Genomic DNA, 21,932 nt, shown 5'->3' with positions numbered 1-21,932 from the left:
AAATCATTCTCCAAATAACAAACTACTGTACAGCAGTTAAAGAGTTCACAGAATCCCAGAATCCCAGCATGGTCGGGGTTGGCAGGGACCTCTGTGGGTCCCCCAGCCCAACCCCCTGCCCAAGTAGGGTCACCCAGAGCAGGCTGCACAGCACCGCGGCCAGGCGGGGCTGGAATATCTCCAGAGAAGGAGACTCCACAGCCTCCCTGGGCAGCCTGGGCCAGGGCTCCGTCACCCTCAGAGGGAAGAAGTTCTTCCTCATCTTCAGCTGGAGCTTCCTCTGCTTCAGTTTGTGCCCGTTGCCCCTTGTCCTGTCGCTGGGCGCCACTGGAAAGAGCCTGGCCTCATCCTCCTGACCCCCACCCTGCAGATATTTAGAGGCATTTCGAAGGTCCCCTCTCAGCCTTCTCTTCTCCAAGCTGAACAAGCCCACCTCCCTCAGCCTGTCCTCGGAGGAGAGATGCTCCAGTCCCCTCCTCATCCTCGTAGCCCTGCGCTGGACTCTCTCCAGTAGCTCCTCATCTTTCTTGAACTGGGGAGCCCAGCACTGGACACAGGACTCCAGATGGGGCCTCCCCAGGGCAGTGTAGAGGGGAAGGAGAACCTCCCTCGCCCTGCTGCCCACACTCCTCCTCATGCACCCCAGGATCCCATTGGCCTTCTTGGCAGCCAGGGCTCACTGCTGGCTCATGGTCACCCTGTCGTCCACTAGGACACCCAGGTCCCTCTCCGCAGAGCTGCTCTCCAGCAGGTCCGCCCCAGCCTGTACTGATGCGAAATAGTTAAATATAGCAAAATAGTTAAAATACAAAAACAGTTAAATAGCAAAATAGTTAAAATGGTCTTTTGGTCTAACCGAGCACATACCTGGATTTCTTTCCTTTTCCTGTGTCTCTCAGCAGTAGCCTTTGGATATTCGACATCCACTGCTTTGCCACTTCCCTTGTCCCACTTTTCACAGCGACTCTTCTGGTGGTTGATGGTGCAATAAAGCTGGGAGAGCCTTGGTGACACCCGCACTCTTTCATGTCCGAAAGCCCTGATCAGCCTGGCAGTATCAATGGTGGAAATGGAACTGCTCACCTCAGTCTGAGTAGCGGATTCCATCTCTGTTTGGGTCACCGCGTCTGATTCTGAGGTGGTGGAACTGATCGTGGTGCCGGGATCTCTACTAAGCCTTGCCTCTGAGGAAGTGTCACTAGGAGTTTCCAAGTACTGCTGGTGCTCCAAAATTTTATTCCTGTGGCAGACGATTTTCTCTCCTGACCTGTTTTTCCTGAGCTCAACAAGGGTGTTTTTATCATGGGTGACACGTGGTCTTTCTTCAACATGTGTTGCATTAGACTCTAAGGTACTTTCAGACACACTCTTCTCTGGCAGTCTTATTTTCTTCTGTTCTCTTCCTTTTATTTTCTTTTCAGAAACATTCTCTTCAAGTTGTGTTGGTATCAGCGTATACCTAATGGGATTCTGAAGGACCCTGGCCAATCGATCGAGGCGTTCAACGAGGGACAGCTCACCGGTACTCCTCAAATCACAGTGCTGGCGTCTCTTCTGGCACTCCAAAAACTTAATCCAGAGTTCGTCTAAGCTACCACCGGAGTAGGTTCTCTGTCTCGGTGGTAGGTCTTTCTCCATCTTCTCATGAAGTCGAGTTGTTTGGTTAAACAGCAAAGGATAATTTCTAGCCGCCTTTTGCTTGGCTTCTCTTCTCCCATCTTGAAGTAGCTCCTTCCCTGGCATTTCATTCCTCAAAGACCTACTAATATTTAGATCCTCATTCTTGCTGTAATCAGTCTCTGCAGTGAGTGGAAAGAATTCATTTTCACCATCTTTTTGACAACAAACAGAGAAAACACGTTGATGACGATGTGCTTTTTTCCGATTCTGCAAGACAGCACTTGAGGACGGTCTAGCACGTCCCACCGCAGAACCATCTTCCGACAGCTCGCTGTTAGACAGAAAGTAGCTCCCACACATGGGCATTGGGTGATGAAGGTAGAACCGTGCAGACTTGAAGAGTGAATGAGTGGTTTTTACAGGCTTCGAATGTCCTGTGCGTTCTGAAAGAGAGGAAAACACGTTCTTTGTTTCTTTACAGGGAAGCAAGTAGCAAACAGCAAATCTTAAACAGGACCATTTTCACCCTAACACTTTCCAATTACTTCAATGGATTAAAAGCAGGAATCGCTGTACCAGTCCCAAAATGCAACAAACTTAGAAATGAAGTTTCAGCATTATTAAAGTACATAAACAATATTTTCTATCACTTGTAGCACGGAATCCAAGAGAATGTATCCAACTGAATCTGCAGGAGGAATCTAGCTATGCTACAGGTAATTACCCTGACCAGAATTTGGACTCAGTCTCTATTTATATTTATGGAAACTCATGACAGGCAGCCGCAACCCATTTTGTCTCTTTTCAGACAAATGCCCAGGGAGTACAAATGTCCCCCAAGGCCATGCCAGAACTTTATCTCTTAACTAACTCAGAACAACACCATATATAAGACAACCAATGCCACTTCCTGCATAGCTCCTAGAACCGTCTCTGATAGCACACCAAGATCCAGCCCTGCTTTGCTTTCAAGCTCAGATGAGATATTTTAGTTCAAAGCAGCAGTGAAAACCCCCCAGAATATGCTACTACCTGAAATTACAAAGGACTATACGCACAAATCCAATTATAAACTCAGTTGTAATAGATGTACATTAAGTATGCATACAGCATGTGCTAAGCAGGAATATACTCCAAAACAATTTCAAAGTCATTTGTAATATACTGTAAAAAAATCAATCTAATTTAAGAAAGTAAAAAAGTATTTCATGTTATATTCTTTGTACATTGGACTGAATCATATAATGACCCATGAAGGCAGAAAGTAGGAATTACAGATACTAGTGCCAGAAGGATTTCCGAAGTCCCAGTGCTTACTGCAAGATATTCCATGCCATTTTAGCCAGGTATGTCATTTGAAGATGCCTTATAGTGTAGTAATAGCTTTAATAGAAATAAAAAAGTTAATACAAAAAAAAGAACAGTCCATTTACTCATCATAACACCAGTGACCAGGTAACGGAGAGCCGTCACCAAATGCATATCAAGCTCCGTTAATGGCAGGAAGCACACTCATACCAGTTTAGCTCTCTAGCACTACTCCCAAGTTTGGTTTTTGTTTGTATTTTTGTTGCTTTATTTTAAAATAAATGGGCAGAGAGGAACCTAATGAGGTTCAACAAAGGCAAATGCAGGGTCCTGCACCTGGGGAGGAACAACCTCATGCACCAGTACAGGCTTGGGACGGACCTGCTGGAGAGCAGCTCTGCGGAGAGGGATCTGGGTGTCCTGGTGGACGACAGGGTGACCATGAGCCAGCAGTGTGCCCTGGTTGCCAAGAAGGCCAATGGGATCCTGGGGTGCATGAGGAGGAGTGTGGGCAGCAGGTCGAGGGAGGTTCTCCTCCCCCTCTGCTCTGCCCTGGGGAGGCCCCATCTGCAGTCCTGTGTCCAGTGCTGGGCTCCCCAATTCAAGAAAGATGAGGAGCTACTGGAGAGAGTCCAGCGGAGGGCTACAAGGATGAGGAGGGGACTGGAGCATCTCTGCTATGAGGAGAGGCTGAGGGAGCTGGGCTTGTTCAGCCTAGAGAAGAGATGGCTGAGAGGGGACCTTAGAAATGCCTCTAAATATCTGCAGGGTGGGGGTCAGGAGGATGGGGCCAGACTCTTTCCAGTGGTGCCCAGCGACAGGACAAGGGGCAACGGGCACAAACTGAAGCAGAGGAAGCTCCAGGTGAAGATGAGGAAGAACTTCTTCCCTCTGAGGGTGCCGGAGCCCTGGCTCAGGCTGCCCAGGGAGGCTGTGGAGTCTCCTTCTCTGGAGATATTCCAGCCCCGCCTGGCCGCGGTGCTGTGCAGCCTGCTGTGGGTGACCCTGCTTGGGCAGGGGGTTGGACTGGGTGACCCACAGAGGTCCCTTCCAACCCCTACTACTATTCTGTGATTCTGTAAAAAGTCTTGTTTCCGTGATTGTGATCTGCTGATGAAAGCAGAACTGGAGAACAGCTCTTCCTTTCTTCATTTGAGCAAACTTTGCCCCTAATTCAGCACAGAAGGGTGGCAAGCCCCACAGCCAAGCCTCTCCCTGCCCCAGGAGGAAAACACCCACTTACCCCACCAAGAATCCCATGCTATGTTTGCATAAAACCTCCAGTTCCACATGGGAAAAAGCGATGTGAGAGAAGCTCAGGATGGGTTACAATTACATGAATTCATACTGTTAACACTGCCTCATAAACCTTGTTTTTCTTTAGTCACTTGTTTTGTTCACATTTTACACACCTCTTCCCTTCCCAACACAGAGACACTTCAGCATACCCAGACCCAGTCTCACTAACTCTGAAATTGGAGGAGTTTGTCCTTCCATACAAGGTCCATGTTTATATAATCCTGTAAGAGAATTCCTCCACATCCTCCTGACAAATCAGATCGAGCTATTTTGCTATTTCTGTATTTTTAAAAAAGTTACCAACAAAATGGAAGGAATGCAAACAGGCAAAAAATAAAAATAAGTTTATGTAGAGAAACTTTCTCAAAAAAATACATAACTTGCATAATTTTAAGCTCTAGACAAGCTCTGTGGGTAGAGGTAATCTTTTATTAGACCGCCTAAAAATATAGTTGAAGAAGTCAGAGAAGATTTTAGACATGCAAGGCTCTTCAGAAAGCTTGCTTCAATTTCCAGCTGTACTGGCTAGTTTAACAAAAGATTATTTCTACTTACAGTTCTTTGCTTGCTTCTGTTTTTAGACCATCACAGCTACAGAAGCACACTATTAGATAGTTTTATATTATCACTTGTGTTCCCCTTTCATTTTTATCCAAGCTATTCAGAGCGACAGGTATCCACTGGTCTCCGCTCCAACAAGATATTTTGTTGGTTACTGCAGAGTCTTGTTCGGAGAGCTCACCTCTATACACACACTCTTTCTTCAGCTCTACTGTCATGACCCTGCATTCTTCCCAGTTACCCACAGTGAATGAAGAAAAACATTTTTCTATCTTACTCCACTTTTTCCCATACCCTTGCATTTTATAAATGATCACAGAGAATTGTTTCTTCCATCAGAAAAACTAGGTTAAGACACCATCGTCTTTATTGTTGCACTAATTCAACTATTGGTCCTACACACACTTACCAAAGTAGTAAAATGAACATAAAATAATGAAGTTCAGTGTGTCTTATGCAACCATTTTAAATTATCTCCCGGAAATAGAAATTATCTTCTGGAAATACCAAAATCTCTCCATTCTAAAGAGAAAATATTAAAAAAAATACCCACCCTTCTGAAGTGAATAACTGAAATGGTCAGAAGGAATCCCTATCACTACACCAGCACTGCTCTGTGGGGTGACCTTACCCCAGGCGTAGTGCCCTGCCTGCTTAAAAAGAACAACAATCATCACACTGAGGTACTCCACAGAAATATGATTCATTAAATGTCTTCATATAACAAGCTGATGCGATACAAAGAAAAATAAATGGGCTCCCCAAATCCCCATATATGTGTCTGCCTAGAAGAGAGCAGGAAGAACTCTCTAATTCAGAATCCATTACGCTGTTCATATGTTTCGAGTCCCATCCCTCATTAACAGCCACAATTGTATTACCTCCTTGCAATTTGCTCACTCTTTGTTTAATATAGCACATGTTGCAAAATTGTACTATGCAATAAACAGCTTCCCTCAGGAATTAATAGCTGCTTTTAGGAGAGATGGCAAGCACTCGGCAATTTTCTGTTTACAGTTACTTCTGACCAGGAACAAGACGCAACTCAAACACAAAAATAATCCTCATCCTTACTCAGACTCGAGGAATTTTATCAGCCACTCAAAATCACACAATGAGGTTTTGTACAAAAGGAGCACCCATCAAGACTAATTTTAGCTATTGTCATGAGATACAGTTTTAAAACCATCAGCACAGAGTAATTTCATTTTGTCAGCATTCTCAACAAATAAAGCCTCAAAGTAGGCTACTATAGTAGTAAAACCTGACCTTCCTCCCTCAGGAGTACCATCCAGCCACATTAATGGAGGGGAGGAAGAAAGAGACATCAGTCAAATCAAATTAAAATTCAGTTAAATACCAGTATTACAGAGATGCTTTGCATGACATCACAAGGCATCAGTGTATTTGTGGGCAGGAATACAACCCCAACCAAACTGACAGAGTCATCCCACCTGCTTTTATTTACCAGGGAATTTCTGTCATTTTCTACACGGGCATCCTTTCTACATTTAAAGACTTTGCACTTCACAAACTTAAGAATGCCTTAAAAAACCACATCACAATAAACAAGAAAACCGAAACCCCGCCAAACCCCAAAAAACCTTACAAAGGCTCCACTAAGCACTGGGGACACTGGAATGCCAGCAAGTACTAACATCCAGGTATTAGTGCAGTCAGAGAGAAGCGGAAAGACAGGGAAGAGAAAAGCGAGTCATATTCAGCACCTTCAGTCAGCCTATCAGCAGTATCACGAGACCAGAAATCACAGATCCTGAAATGTAGTCCTTTTGCTCTATTTTCTTTCATGTGTATGAAAACACATGTAAAATTAAACATATACTTTTAACTACCTGGGGAAGCTTCCAGTGGTAGCACTTGCTCCTCAGCCCAGGCCAGCTTGGGCTTGGCCCTCTTACTGTAGCTTCCTTCTTTACGCTCGATAGCCGTGCTGTCTGGAACGGCATCTTCCCTCAAACCAAGCTCTGCTGGAAACCTTGGAGGAAGAGCATCAGTTGACCCTGCAGAGAAAGAGACCAATAATTATGAGAAAAGAGAGGAAATAGATACAGAAAATCCACTACAAAGACAACGTCTGAAAGAAAGCCCATTATCCAAGCATCAGTACCAGTCTACTCACCAACCCACAATCCTGATCCCTACTGAGCCGTTCTCGTGACTCATACCGCAGCAGCAGGTACTGCGCCGCGCTGTTTTCCATGACCTTTGGTGATGAGGTTCTTCCCTGAGAGGCAGGTAAATTTTACCTATTCTACTAATGAGCAGAGAAGAATCCAAGAAAATGAGCATCAGTCAAGCTTGCTAGGAAGCCAGACACAGGACTTAGAACGTCCCGACTGCCTCCCGCTCTTATTAAAATTCCAGACATTTTCACTGACTGATGTAAATACCTATTATCTGAGCTCCGAATAGCAGTGGAGAAAAACTGGAAGACCAGAGCAGGTCTGTATAATGTCCAAACAAGAATTCAAGACAACAGCAGCAGAGCTCTCGTACTATCATATCGCTGCCTCCTAATGCTAGAAACCTCAGATGGCCCCTAACGGATTTATCACCCTTGGGAACATCGCCCGGTTACATCCAGCCAACTTACAGAACTCAATTTCCTTCAACTACTACTCATGAGCTAGGAATCCCAGCTTCAGCAGGGAGCTTAAACAACAGAATTTGTTTTTTAATTCTGCTGCACGTTTTCTAGAACCTTGCACTGCCTCATACGCATACTGAGTTTTTACACCTAGAATCATAGCTTCTGCAAAACAACACGCATCACATTTGCTTCTCTCATTTTGACCTCGTTACAACAGACAGACTGGAAAAAGCTACTGATCAGAGACACGCATAAACAATTACAAGCACAATCTGTGGTTAGTGACTAACCTGTGCACTTCACTGTGACTGTTACAGAATCACAGAATCACAGAATAGTAGGGGTTGGAAGGGACCTCTGTGGGTCATCTAGTCCAACCCTCCTGCTGAAGGAGGGTCACCCAGAGCAGGCTGCACAGGATCTTGTCCAGGTGGGTCTGGAATATCTCCAGAGAAGGAGACTCCACAGCCTCCCTGGGCAGCCTGGGCCAGGGCTCCGTCACCCTCAGAGGGAAGAAGTTCTTCCTCATCTTCAGCTGGAACTTCCTGTGCTTCAGTTTGTGCCCATTGCCCCTTGTCCTGTCACTGGGCACCACTGAAAAGAGCTTGGCCCCATCCTCCTGACACCCACCCTTCAGATATTTGTAAGCATTTATAAGGTCCCCTCTCAGCCTTCTCTTCTCCAGGCTGAACAAGCCCAGCTCCCTCAGCCTCTCCTCGTAGGGGAGATGCTCCAGTCCCCTCACCATCCTCGTAGCCCTCCGCTGGACTCTCTCCAGTAGCTCTTCATCTTTCTTGAACTGGGGAGCCCAGAACTGGACACAGTACTCTAGATGAGGCCTCACCAGGGCAGTGTAGAGGGGAAGGAGAACCTCCCTCATCCTGCTGGCCACACTCTTCTTGATGCACCCCAGGATCCCATTGGCTTTCTTGGCAGCCAGGGCACACTGCTGGCTCATGGTTAACCTGTCGTCCCCCAGCACTCCCAGTCCCTCTCCGCAGAGCTGCTCTCCAGCAGGTCCACCCCAAGCCTGTACTGGTGCCTGGGGTTGTTCCTCCCCAGGTGCAGGACCCTGCATTTGCCTTTGTTGAACCTCATCAGGTTCCTCTCTGCCCAGCTTTCCAGCCTATCCAGGTCACGCTGTATCGACCTACTCCCCTGGGGCACATCCATTTGGAACTGGACATTTCTGTAACACTAGTTTTGTCTACAAATAACTTTGGATGTCAAAAAGCTCTGACTGAAAAACCCTGCAAATAAGACCTCTAATGCTTAAATGATGCATTCTTTACGTCTATGAGAGAACTGAAAAATAACAGCAGGCAAAGCAAAAGAAGTTGATGAATCACACAGCATCCTTTCCCCTGGTTAAATGACACGTGTTATTTACTGGGAGATGGGAGAATATGGGGAAGAGGTGAATATATATTTTAAACCACAATTATGAATTACATTGTTTATAGAAAGGCTTTCTATAACCTTATAAATGCCCATAAATATCTTAAGGGTGGGTGTCAGAAGGATACAGCCAGGCTCTTTCCAGTGGTGCCCAGCAACAGGACAAGGGGCAACGGGCACAAACTGAAGCAGAGGAAGCTCCAGCTGAAGATGAGGAAGAACTTCTTCCCTCTGAGGGTGACGGAGCCCTGGCCCAGGCTGCCCAGGGAGGCTGTGGAGTCTCCTTCTCTGGAGATATTCCAGCCCCTCCTGGACGCGGTGCTGTGCAGCCTGCTCTGGGTGACCCTGCTTGGGCAGGGGGTTGGGCTGGGGGACCCACAGAGGTCCCTGCCAACCCTGACCATTCTGTGATTCTGTGTTTCTACACTGGAACCCCCTAACATGGAGGAAAGAAATCCAGTACTGAGAAAGCCATTACCTGAAATGCATGTTGTATTATGCAGATATTTCAGAGTGCACACATACCAAATTAATAAAAAAAGAGGGAGAATGTACATACATAAGGGAACTAAAAAGAAGGAGAATTGGCAGAGATATGAAAGAATCCAAACTGAATAGTAATTCACAGAGGAACGTAAAGAATTAATCAAGCTGTAAAGCATTGAGCCTTGTTTCTTTTCACTGCCAGAATGGAGTACTAACACCCTTTTCATCAAAGAAATTGAAACCGTAGCCTTCAGGCAGGACTCACGCATCTTTGTTTTACAAAGTGGTGTGAACACAAACTAAGGCATTTTTCTATTAAAATCAATGCACTTACTCTAAACTAATAGGACAGACGAGTTCTGAGCTCATCTGAGACAATTCCACACGCAAAACATATATTTTGATCCATGAACCACACTCATCATTTTGCATTTGGCAGACCTAAGATAAAGAAGTACCTGAGCGAGAGCTCTCAACGCTGGTCTCTGACCCAACTGGAGAAATTTTGGATCCTGCCTTTAGATAAGGAACATAATACATCCCGCTGCTTCCAGAAGGTTTATATGGCAGCAGTAAGGGCTGATCTGTGGGGATGGAAGGCAAAGCAATTAACAGAAGTCAGGCTTTAATCCCTTAACGCAACTGAAGCTCAAAGCAAGAAATCAGGACCCAAGGAGACTGCTGAAGGTGTTGACTGTGGAGAAATACCCTATTCTTTTGGAAAATAAACTGCAATTCTTAATTATTTAATTGATTTAATTATTTAATACTCACCCAGTGGTTAGAAGATGGACTGCTGCGTAGCTAGAAAAAAATGGCTTACCTATCCAATATTAAATTTGCCACTAGGGTGACAAACGCCGTCTTAACAAAAATAACTCCCATACCCTCATAGCTCCCAGTTGATCCACGTTTAATGAAATAATCTTAAATGAGCAGGGATATCTGTCTCTCAAGTCAATAAAAATGGCGTGCTGTCATAACAGAAGTCCAGCAAATGCTTGGGACCAGAACATCAGCTGACTTCTAATAGCAAAGAGAGGAGGTAATCAGATAGCTGAAATAGTTTTGCACTCTGATTTAATGAAAAAAACTGCTCTGAACTCTTACTATTTTAAACACCTTGAGAGACACAAAGCCTGGAGCCCAGGAAAAATCATGAAAACTACACAAGTCTACACACATCAGCAGTATAACACACCACGGTGGGAAACCACTGTGCAACATCCACATTCCTCTGTCAGACTTTAAAACCCCTGCACATTTTTCTATTTTATTCTATTGAAAATAGCAACATGCATATTTTCCTCTTAGGTTTTGTACCACCTCGACTAGAGAGTAAATCAGTAATCAGATACATCTCTTGATAAACTCTACACAGTGAGCCAAATCATATTATCTAGAAACAAATGTCAGAAAGTGTTCTTGAACCGGACTTGTACACAACAAATTCAGTTCCAGAAAAACCCGAACCGAATCACAACTGTACTGGTACAACTCCCTACTCACAAGACTGCAAAGCCCAAGTTTAAGGGTTGGGTATTCTCCCATATGAGCAACTTTAAATATCAAAATTATCTCAAGAATGTTACTTCCAAAAAAAGCTGGGTTTCTTTTTTTTTTTTTAATACTTATAAATATCTGGAACTTGAATAGATGAACATTTACGTATAAGACACTAATTTGCTCACCGCCCTGTCTTGGGAAAGGGGAGATCTTGTTAGGAGATGAAGCTTTATCACTGGGAAGTTCATGGCCTTTCTGGACAGACAACTGGTGCACAGATTTTTTGCTGTCCTGTGGATTAACATAAATTTCTGCTGAAAAGGTTGTTTTTTCAGGACTTTCTGTTGTTATCTGAGTGGCAGCATCGGAAGTACTTTTCTCAGTTTTTGCAGGCACTATAGAGTTGAAGATATTCATCGGACTACATCCCCCCGAGCCCAGAATAGCAACTTGTGGTCTCTCGCTTTGCGGAGGCAGCTTTTGCCCAGTTGGGCTTGTAGCAGAAGAAAGCACTGGGCAGGGATCTGCTGAAGACACTGGCACTGGGAAAGACGGAAATCTTTGACCTTCTGGAATAAGGTCAGCAGCTCCTAATTGAGAAACAGCTTCTCTTAAAGTTTCTGCAGTTTTTGAAGACACTGGTTGAGTCTCAAGTTCGGGTTTATCCCCCGATCTCGTCTCATTTTCAGTATTCATGTCACTCTGAAGCTCTGAGTTATTACACTTTGAGGAAAGCGTTATGTGGACACAAGACAGTACTTTCTTAGTTGGTGATGGAGGAGATACAGACACAGTGGATAAAATCTCATCTGTAGACGAATGGCGAGACGTACTGATTTGCTCTCTCGCAACCTCTTTCTGAGTGAGAGGTACTTCATCAGAAGGACTTTTCTTCTCTTCTTCCAATGACTTTATATGATCCTTCAGCGAATCAGTCTGTATGGCTGGACCTGAACCTTCTAAGCTCTCATACAATTGGACGTGTCCAGGTGGGCTTCTTTGCTCCTGGTGGTAAGAGCTTATAAAACAGGGTTCGTTAAATTTATTTCTTTCTTGACTGAATCTTTTATTGCAGTCAAACCCCAAGAGTCTGGCACTATGCCTGCCCAATTCAGTCACGTCTTGAGGCAGAACATCAGAATTTTTTGCACTAAGGGTCTGTCTTTTATCAGCATGAATGCTTACAGAATCCCGATCTGACAACCAGTCTGTTTCTTGATAAGCTCCAACTCTGTTACTGTCAGCAGGGACATGATAAAACCTGTCTTTCTCAGCAGAAAAAGCAATCTCATTAGACACTGAGCCAGCAAGCGTTGGACTTGAAGGAGGACGGGTCTTTGCTCTTTCCCAGTGCTCTCTGCCATGGCTCTGTTCCTCAGTGCTAGCAGAGTCAGCCTCCAAAGGCATTATCCCATCAAGACCATCTCTGGTAAGACTACTGCTGAGTGCCACGGAAGCCAAGGGCGACTGCAAACGTTTTCGGGATGAAAAGGTGACAGAAGTGATTTGCTTTGCCATATCTTCAGAACACTCTTCCACAGACCCCTTCTTGTGCGCTGCTAAAAGGACTTCCGTTTGCATATCGGAAGCGGCTGCAGACCTCACTGTGTATGCGTCCCATTCCTTCTGCAGTGGTGGATGAAGTTCAACAGCATCAGAATGACTAATTGCAACTGTTTGATATTGGTTGCAGACAGGTGTTTGAACAGCACGCGAAGTTTGAAACTGCATCTCCTGCAGCAGGCAACAATCAGAAGGATCAGCTCTGTGGAATGGCATGGCTTGTCGTAAGCTGGACTTGACAAGCTCCTTAGTCCTGATGGCTTCTGGTTGTTTGTCAGTCTGAAATCTTTTGTCACTTGAAGCTTTGAAATGCTCTACGTCCTGTTCCTGACTACGGCTACACTCAGAAGCAGCTTCCAAAACAGAGGGCCATGGATCCTGAAAAACAGAGAGGCATTCACAGGGATTATGAGGACAACTTTGCGCCCTTGCCAAAATCCGGATTGCAGAATCCAAAGCAAGACTAGTGCTGTCAATAATCAGAGTCTGTCATCATGAACGAGCACATGCTTTCTCTAGAACTCATCTGTTAACGGAACTAATTAAAAATTTGTCATATTTTAAGTGTCATCAAATTAGCTAACATGGTGTTGATGCTCTAACAAACAGCAGCAGCGACATCTATAACAGAACTCTTTAGTTTTGTGAACTAAAAAGTTGCAACTCTGTTACTAAGCTGTTAATACCTGTAAATATTAGTTGCTAAGTTGTAAATACTTCTCAAAATCACTCACTCGCAGGAAAACAAGAATAAAACTTTCTTCCTTTCTATCAGCTGGCTCCATACTCAGTTGGATATTTATCATAAACCCAGTCCATAATGTACCGGGAAAAATTATCTTTTGAATGAATATTTATTCACTCTCTAAGTTCAAAGGGATTTAGAGAGAGACAAACACACCTCACTAAAGCTTTGTGGTTTCAGTGATAATTTAATTAATTAAAAAGAGAGCAGATTAGCTACATAAAATCACAGGAACACTTAGGCTGGAAGAGACCTCCAGAAGTCTCTAGTTTGACCTCTCGCTCAAAGTAGGGCGAACTTCAACAGTAGAACCGGTTGCTCAGGGACCTTGTCCCATTACGTTTCGAAAATCTCCAAAGATGGAGATCTCCTATACAATTTAACTGCCTGTGATCTGCAAATTACTGATGACAGGCATCCTTTCATAGCTCCATGGAAAAACAAAACAACGCAGAAACCCATGTTTACTTCCAGTTCTAAGCACTCCAACCTTAACCAAGTAGGCAACGTAAAGTTCTGGCCATCTCCAAGAAATCAGGTAGCAGGCACATACTAAAACCCTTCTGGTCTGGACCAGAGTCCATGCAAACTCCACGCCATCAAAGCACCACATTCCACAATATTTTAAGGCTACCAGGATGTTTCTGCACCTGACATTTGGCGATGCTGTAACTGTCACTATAGGAAACAATCTGATGTAAAAGGTTTTCCCTTGCACTTGAGTTGTTTGACTCTAGCATTTATGAATCAGGACCAAAACGAAAGGAACTCAGCTACACGGGAACAAGTGGGAAGAAAAGAAAGCTGTTCTTTACAAAGCGTGAGAAAATATTTAATCAGAAAAGCTTTAATTTTCTGTAATTGATATTTCTCTTTTCCCCTAAAACAAGTATGCCAATTTCCTTCTCAGACAAGAGCTGTAATAAATCTTCTTATTTTTATGGTCACCACCCACTGCTGACAATAATTAAAAAATGACTGAAAATAATCACAGCTTTGATTTGCTCTTTAAGGTAACTGTTAACTTGCAAAACTACCAAATTCTCAGGTGCAGATCACTTCCATTCTCCCATCAAAACAGATGCGTTTGCCACAAATACTATTTTTTTGTTTGCGAAGCCGGTGACAATGCTGCAAAAAAGAAATGGCATTCCTAGCAACAGATAAGCCACTAACCCCTAATCTAAAAGCACGGAAGTTCACTGTCAGTTGTCTTTGCTCATAAAATATTTTTTTGAAATAAGTTATTTATACCTTTGTCTGACCATGCAAATTTGCCCACACCTCTATCACCCTGCACTATCAGAGCCACTATATTTAGGGCTCTGGATTTGACTACATGTATTCAGGCATCTCTGGCATGTATTTGACACAAATAGTACAAATAGTACAAATTTTACACAAAAAGTACAAAATCTGTGTCTTAAATTACCTGGCTGTGGTCATTTAGGAAACTGAAACTAATAACTTCTTTAGTACTCACTTCTGTCCTGGTTTCTTTGTCTGATTTTACTAGCCACCCCCTTTTCCAGCATGCTCTCCAGTCCTCGTTGTTCCATCTTCTCCTGTACCTCAAGTCCCATTCCACCATCAAAAACCATCCCAGCTGCAACAACCAACAGCAATTTATCATACCAGGTAAATGAAATTAAAGCAACATATGCTATAGCCCCTTGGCAGAATCAGACCAAAGAAAACCCCCACCCTGCTCTCTGAGCATCCTCATCAGGCTGCGTTGCCTTTCAGCTGCCTACTAATGAGGCAGATTACGGACACTGCACAACTCCCAGGGCTCCAGCACCCGCTCGCTGAGGAACCTCCATCTTCTTCCAGCATCTCAAAACGTCACCTGATTTCTCAACGCACCTTTTGCAGACAAAGCACTAAATATACTACACAGAGATAAAAGGTATGAAGGGTTTAGCAAATGGCTGTAGTTACCTGCCAAACAAAGTAGAAATAAATGTGTGTAAATACTCAATGTAGTCTGGATATCCAAACTCTTCTTTCAACTCATTACAAACAGCAGACACTAACACGGCACGCTCATTGTCCGCAGAGATTTACCAAGATTGACAAAACAGGTAAAGAAAACGTGATCCTCTCTCTCTGACTGGCTCCTCACCTTTTCCCCCTACTTTCTGCAACTCCTCGCGCATGTGGACGGATCAGGGGGTTGGGATTGTTAAGATCTTTCCTTCCAAGACTTTTCTCATCACAGCAGAAGCTCCCAAATGCCAGCAGCTGATCTTTGCAGCACCTTACCTGACTGGTCTAAGGAGAAAGTAGTTCGGAATAAGAGAGATGCAAATACCTCTAGATTAAAGATCAAGGGAATAAAACACCACACCCCCAGATGCATGCAGAAAACCTGCTACTCTAAGAGCACAAAGAGAAAGCGTTGCAAGCTTCCCTCTGAGGGTGACGGAGCCCTGGCCCAGGCTGCCCAGGGAGGCTGTGGAGTCTCCTTCTCTGGAGATATTCAAGACCCGCCTGGACAAGATCCTGTGCAGCCTGCTGTAGGTGACCCTGCTTCGGCAGGGGGGTTGGACTAGATGACCCACAGAGGTCCCTTCCAACCCCTACTATTCTGTGATTCTGTGATTCTGTGAAGCACAACTGGGAAAACCTTAAGTTACCACTCACGGTAATTTATTACTGTCAGCGTTGATCAAAAAAACGCACCAGATTCTGCCCCGAAGCAGATTCAGGCAACAACTCACCTGATCTGTTAACACTGCACCCCCAACGAGGGGCAATAACAAAACCACACAAACACTAACCTTCGGGAGCAGCTGTATCAAGTCTAGAGAAATGAACATTTATTTACACACTGAGATTCCCCTCACTAAGACACACACCAGCTAAACCAAGTATCGTAGTCTTAGTCCCACTCCTGACACAAAACACCACACTCCACACAACATGCTAGACAGCAGCTCCCTCTTACATTCTTTCACCCCGATTCTTTGGATGGGTCAGTTTAGCGTCAGAGGCAGTGTCATGGTTAGCGAAGACTGGAAACAAACAAGACAAAAAGACAAATAATTTCATCAGCATCCAAACCTTACACTCAAATCATTTGAGCTCACGTTAGCGTATGTGAAACTATAGGCCCAGCCCTCTTTAGAGAGAGTTTCTGAAGCATGAACATCATTTTAGTCTTTTATCAGTATCTGCACTTCCTTAAGTGTCATTAAAAATCACAATACTTCCATTGAGGTATAGAGACCAAATCTGAGATAAATGTACTGCCATGAAGATGGGCCAGATACACTTATTTAAAAAAAATCCAGACTGGATTTATTTTTTCCTACTGGTTGGAACAACTGTGGAAACAGCAGAGTGTATTTCACTAATGAAGTGCAACACAGGTCCCTGGATGATTACATCCTCAGCAGCTAGCTTTAAGGAAGTTGGAAATAAAAACTAGTCAAAAACATTTTTGGTGTAAATCACAAAGCAGAAACAGATATTCTGCAACAGATTTTCCCTCCTTTCTACATCCCAGATGTCGTTAGCAGTAAACTATGTCAGCAAGGTCTGGGTTATTATTTCAAAGCAGTACTTTTCTGTGGTCTTATCTATTCTAAGCAAGTAAACCAGTTTATTTGGCTTCCTGTGTTTCCTATAGCCAAGAGGGACAACGAGGGACTGCAGAAGAACGCGAGGACACAGAGCAGTCCTGTGCCAGGGTAGAGTTGCTCATGAGATGAGCTCTTCCCTAAACCACGGCCCAGTTCACAGCCTGAAGTAACACACAGCAACTCCTACTACTGAAAGGAAGCACAGAAGTTGCTATAAAATCATCTTCCCAAGCCTTTCACATGTTTTATTGTGCTTGTTATGTGTCATCTTTCCAAAAAAGATCTGTATGGCATATGATCCGCAAGAGATTGCAGTGCAAATTTATAGCTACAACTCAGTGAACTTCCTGAAAAAGTGAGAAAGTATAAGGAGTGGAAAAATACAGCACATAGCGGAAGAACACAGTGTACAAAGGGAGAACACACTTGGGTAAGTCAAGAGACAACTATTTGGCACCCACAAAGATATAGGTGGGTAATAAGGTCCTCCATTTAGAAAGAAAATACTTGGGGTTTATATGCTGAAGCTTTACTTACATCTAACAGCAACTCAAAAACTCTTGATCTTAACTGGGGAACCAGAACAAATGTACACATACAAACAGCACAAGAAGAAGGTTCAATCTGAAAGACAACACTCCTGGAAAAGAAGACCATCTACAAGTCTTTGGCTTTTCCCAGTTTCTTATTCTTGAAATTCTCATCTAGAAAGACCCTAACGATTTCAGTGGAAGAACAGTAACAGGGCTGAGTTCCGGAGCCCAGGATCAACTTTTCATATGCTTTTCTTAAAAATCCCAACAACCTCCATGTCATTCTATGGCTCTTTATGATTGAAACCCATCCTAGGTTTAAACTCCTCAAGCCTATCAAAAGAGTAAGTACTCTACCACGAACTACTCACCTGCTCAGGCGAAAAACAGATCTCTACAGCCACACCAGTACAGCCACAGATGCAGGAATTATTCACCAAACAGTAACCTATCCATAGGAATGTCTTGGCAACTCTTGGCCTCCCTTCACCACAAATAAGTTTACAGGAGAGTGCCATCAGCACATTCTAAGTTTCACAAGACCCACCTGCGGACAATCTGAAACCTCACATTTCTTAGGCCGCTTTACAACACACCTGCAGTTAATAAATCTGCAGCTTTTGTCTCCTTTTCCTCCTAAAGAAGCCAATGCACTGCACTTTCCATGAATGGCCAATTAAGACCTTTAAGAAGAGTCAGTATCAAACAGAGTCAGTATGAAATCTAGAAAAAAAACCCCTTTATGTCAAATGTTCCATGTTTGCCATCTATTCTTAAGCATTTCTGCCAAGTGTTAGTGTTTCTTATAAAAGCATAACAGTGTGAGCAGAGTATTTCACAGGATCACAGAATGGTAGGGGTTGGCAGGGACCTCTGTGGGTCACCCAGAGCAGGCTGCACAGCACCGCGGCCAGGCGGGGCTGGAATATCTCCAGAGAAGGAGACTCCACAGCCTCCCTGGGCAGCCTGGGCCAGGGCTCCGGCACCCTCAGAGGGAAGAAGTTCTTCCTCATCTTCAGCTGGAGCTTCCTCTGCTTCAGTTTGTGCCCGTTGCCCCTTGTCCTGTCGCTGGGAACCACTGGAAAGAGTCTGGCCCCATCCTTCTGACCCCCACCCTGCAGCTATTTAGAGGCATTTCGAAGGTCCCTCTCAGCCTTCTCTTCTCCAGGCTGAACAAGCCCAGCTCCCTCAGCCTCTCCTCGTAGGAGAGATGCTCCAGTCCCCTCCTCATCCTCGTAGCCCCCCGCTGGACTCTCTCCAGTAGCTCCTCATCTTTCTTGAACTGGGGAGCCCAGCACTGGACACAGGACTCCAGATGGGGCCTCACCAGGGCAGAGCAGAGGGGGAGGCTTTTTTCTCTCCTTATGTGATGGAAGAGCTATAACATCACCAGGAAGACCCCACAAATTGAGGGTATGGAAAACATTCACTAGGCAAGGTTTGTCAGTTATAGAGAAGAGAAAACAAAGAAATTAAAATTCTGAGCTACACTCATGAGCACTGCTTGCTATTAGAGACATCTCTTTAAAATTAAGTTTTCATACTGAATGTTCCCTTTTTTGGGCCACTATTCAGCTGAGCACTGGAGTACATGTTTGGAGCCGATTTATGTGCATATGTCCCAATCACCTCCCTAAACACTCTGCTCAGCTAGAACTTGAGAAATCATTATGATGCTTCCTTTTTAGAGCGTCTGTTAACACATCACCAGTGACAAACAGCTATCAGATACTCGACTATCTCAAAAGATGGAACAATCTTTAGAAGTACAAGTTCATTGGGAAGAACTCTCCCAAGCTGTCCTGCTACGTTGTTGCATCTTCTTTTTGTTTTTTATAGACCAGCTTCACATGCTTTCTGCAAGAAACAATAAAATGTCACGGTGGCACATCCTATTTCTTGAGCTGTCACCTACAAAAACGAAAGGCAGAGTCTAAAGCTTCTAAAAAGAACGCTCATCATAAGCCTGCATCAGAAGCACTAAATAAAGATGACATTCTGACGAAGGAATTGTTTGCATGAGTGCTAGGAACACTTTGTCTTTCTCAGTCTTTAAAGTTTAGTAGAAGGAAAATATCTTTTCATAATCTTTGTTCTGTTCTTTCTAAGTCAGCGCGTTGCCAGCTTTGCTCTATAAATTCAACAGGTATTTTACAGAACAGTTTCCATTAAATTCATAGTAGATTATTTTGTCAGCAACAACACTGGCTGCAATTTTTTCAGTTAAATAGTTTTCAACAATCTGTATTTTTCAGTGACATATTGTTTTGCTTGGAGGGAAAAACAAATTTATCTTCAGTATAACAAGACCCCCAGCCACCTTCATTCCGCAAATTCAAAAGTATTATTTATCTCAAATTAAAGTCACTGTAGAGCAAAAAAATTTTCAAGATCAAAGCAGAAAGTGTTGTGGTTCACCTAAATCAAGTTCTTGGAGTCTTGGCTTGCAAAATTGATTAATTTTTTCTTACTCTGAATTGGGATAAAACAATTCACAGCTGACACCAAGTCACACAAAGGTAAAATACTTGGTTCCAGTCTGAAATAAATTAATGTTAGGGAAAAGCTGTGATCTGAAAAAATCTAAAAGTTGGAAAAAAAAAAACCAGCTTCAGCACCTCTAGTTTTTAATTAATAAATCGAAGCAAAAATGTATTCATGTTTTATTTTTTCAAGGATTGTCTGAAATTCTAAAAATAAAATTGTTAATTTATTTTTTTTAGGCTCCCCAGTCAAAGACAACATCAATACATGAATAACGGAGCAGCTTAGTCTGATGTTTTTCGGAAGCTGATGTCTATGCTACCAACACTGTTCATGCCCAAGGAACTATAAACACACAGACAGGTTACTCTTAAAACATGGTTTTTCATTCTTGATGATGCAAGGCTTTTAATTAAAACAAACATACAAAACCCTACTGCTTCTCCTGGGAGGAAGGCAGGCTACAGAAAAAAAAGGAAAAACAAAAGAGGAAGATACTGATAAATCTAAGGGCATTTATGTGAAATACCACATTAAGGACAGATTATGACTGCATTTTCAAATGCAAATTTTCTATATTCTCCCCAGAAAGTGCCCCAGTCTTCAGCTCTGCCTAAGTATCCAGTCTCTCTTTCACCAGCTCAGGGTTCTACATCCCGCACATACTAATACATCATCCACTAATCATGTTAAGCAACCATCTCCACATTTTTCCATCTGTTTTTAATCACAATCCTCTCTATGAATAGTGGCCTATCTTTGGACACACAGACAGCCTCTAGAAATCATGACGTAACTAGACTGGACACCAGATGAATGCTGAAAACGGATATTTAAAGTCAAACCGAAGGTTAACCTGCTCCTGCTTAGACAACTTCCTATTCGGATATACTATATGTTAATTTATGAACTAGAAATGTTCCAAAGGAGATATGCAAAATGCAACAACTCAATGTCAAGTTTTCACAGCAGAGAGCTGTCAGAGACTGAAAGCTCATCTAGTCTATATCCCTGCCCCAAATCAGCATTAACTACACTTAGATTATTGTTTACAGATACTTGCCCAAGCTCTTCTTAAAAACACACTATGATTAACACTCCAATCTTCCTCTCATCATCCTTACCTAATTAAGAAGTTTCTTTTCTAATACGACTCTTCCTCACACTTGAAGCCCTTTACCTTTGGTACAGTCAACACAAAGGAGGATCTATTTACTGCCTTCTTCCTTGAAGCATCCTTTCAAAAATAAATATCACACGCCTCCGTAAACATTTCAGACCACATGGGAAGTAACACAAGTACTGCTATCACCTAGACAATATTGCATTGTACAGTAAACCCCTTCCACAGAAGGACAAGTTTACAAGGCATAATCAGCACATGCATAAATAGTTAGTGAACAGCAGAACTCATTAAGCCAATTAAGAATCATGAGCTGTAGGCACCTTCTCACTGCAACACCAGTTCTCCCATCACATCATCACTGACCACACCTCTCTCCTTCATACCTTCCTTCAGCACATCTTCAGCTGGGTGCTCTCCCCCCCCACCCAAGATATCTAACTACTGCCTGGAAGAAAAGAAAAATCAGAAAAAAACCTAAAACCCACAACAGCATGTGCCATGGCTGGTCCTAAAACATACGTAGGAACCGACTAAGCCAAAATAAGCATCTCCACTAAGCAGAGCTCTCATTAGTTTGCATTCCCCTCTCCCTGTCTAGCCATCTATCATCAAATATATTGCAGGAATATAATTCATGATTTAAGATCACAAGCAAGACAGCAGCATTTATCTCCCACTTCAATAATTTTCCCCAGAGCAGCTGGTTTGTCTGGTTTGTACCTTGGCTTGTGCAGATTTCTTGGCACTCAGAAGCAGCTCTGCCTTTATTTCCTCTATTCTTCGTTGCTCGTCTTCACTCAGCTCTGACACAGATTCCTGAGATCGGCTGGCCAGTTTTAGCTTCACCCAGGCTACAAAAAGAACACAGAACAGAAAGCAGTTCCCTTTCTGTTTTCTCACATCATGTATGGCAACAGTTTTATAACTTCAAATCAATTTCTAACTACCATGACTGAGGGAACAAAGACCACGATCAAACACCAGAGCTAACAGACTGGCCAGGAATACAATTTAAAAAGGGTCTTTCAAACATTTCTTTGGAAAGATGGATCCAGGACCATTGCCTGGTTCTGTCATCTTCACAGGCTCAGACTCAAGTCCACAC

At 43.5% G+C, this 21,932-nt stretch overlaps 1 protein-coding gene across 7 annotated transcripts in view; it reads right to left on the bottom strand.

The window, feature by feature from the left end:
• Positions 1–21,932, bottom strand: part of ALMS1 (ALMS1 centrosome and basal body associated protein) — a 78,813-nt gene that overhangs the window by 20,047 nt on the left and 36,834 nt on the right. For 6 of the 7 annotated variants that reach the window (XM_075420251.1, XM_075420245.1, XM_075420246.1 and 3 more), the window contains 6 exons: positions 21,548–21,678; positions 14,581–14,703; positions 10,975–12,730; positions 9,742–9,867; positions 6,642–6,809; positions 868–2,063 (listed from right to left, as the gene is read on the bottom strand). In XM_075420251.1, coding sequence (XP_075276366.1) covers positions 868–2,063; positions 6,642–6,809; positions 9,742–9,867; positions 10,975–12,730; positions 14,581–14,703; positions 21,548–21,678 — 3,500 coding nt within the window. The remainder of the gene's footprint in view (positions 1–867; positions 2,064–6,641; positions 6,810–9,741; positions 9,868–10,974; positions 12,731–14,580; positions 14,704–21,547; positions 21,679–21,932) is intronic. The other variant, XM_075420250.1, reaches the window with a different exon arrangement.

Source organism: Opisthocomus hoazin, chromosome 5 (genome assembly GCF_030867145.1).
Source record: "Opisthocomus hoazin isolate bOpiHoa1 chromosome 5, bOpiHoa1.hap1, whole genome shotgun sequence".
Classification (NCBI taxonomy): Eukaryota; Metazoa; Chordata; class Aves; order Opisthocomiformes; family Opisthocomidae; genus Opisthocomus; species Opisthocomus hoazin.
The sequence above is the reverse complement of the archived record's forward strand: the minus strand, read 5'-3'. Positions and strand labels throughout refer to the sequence as shown.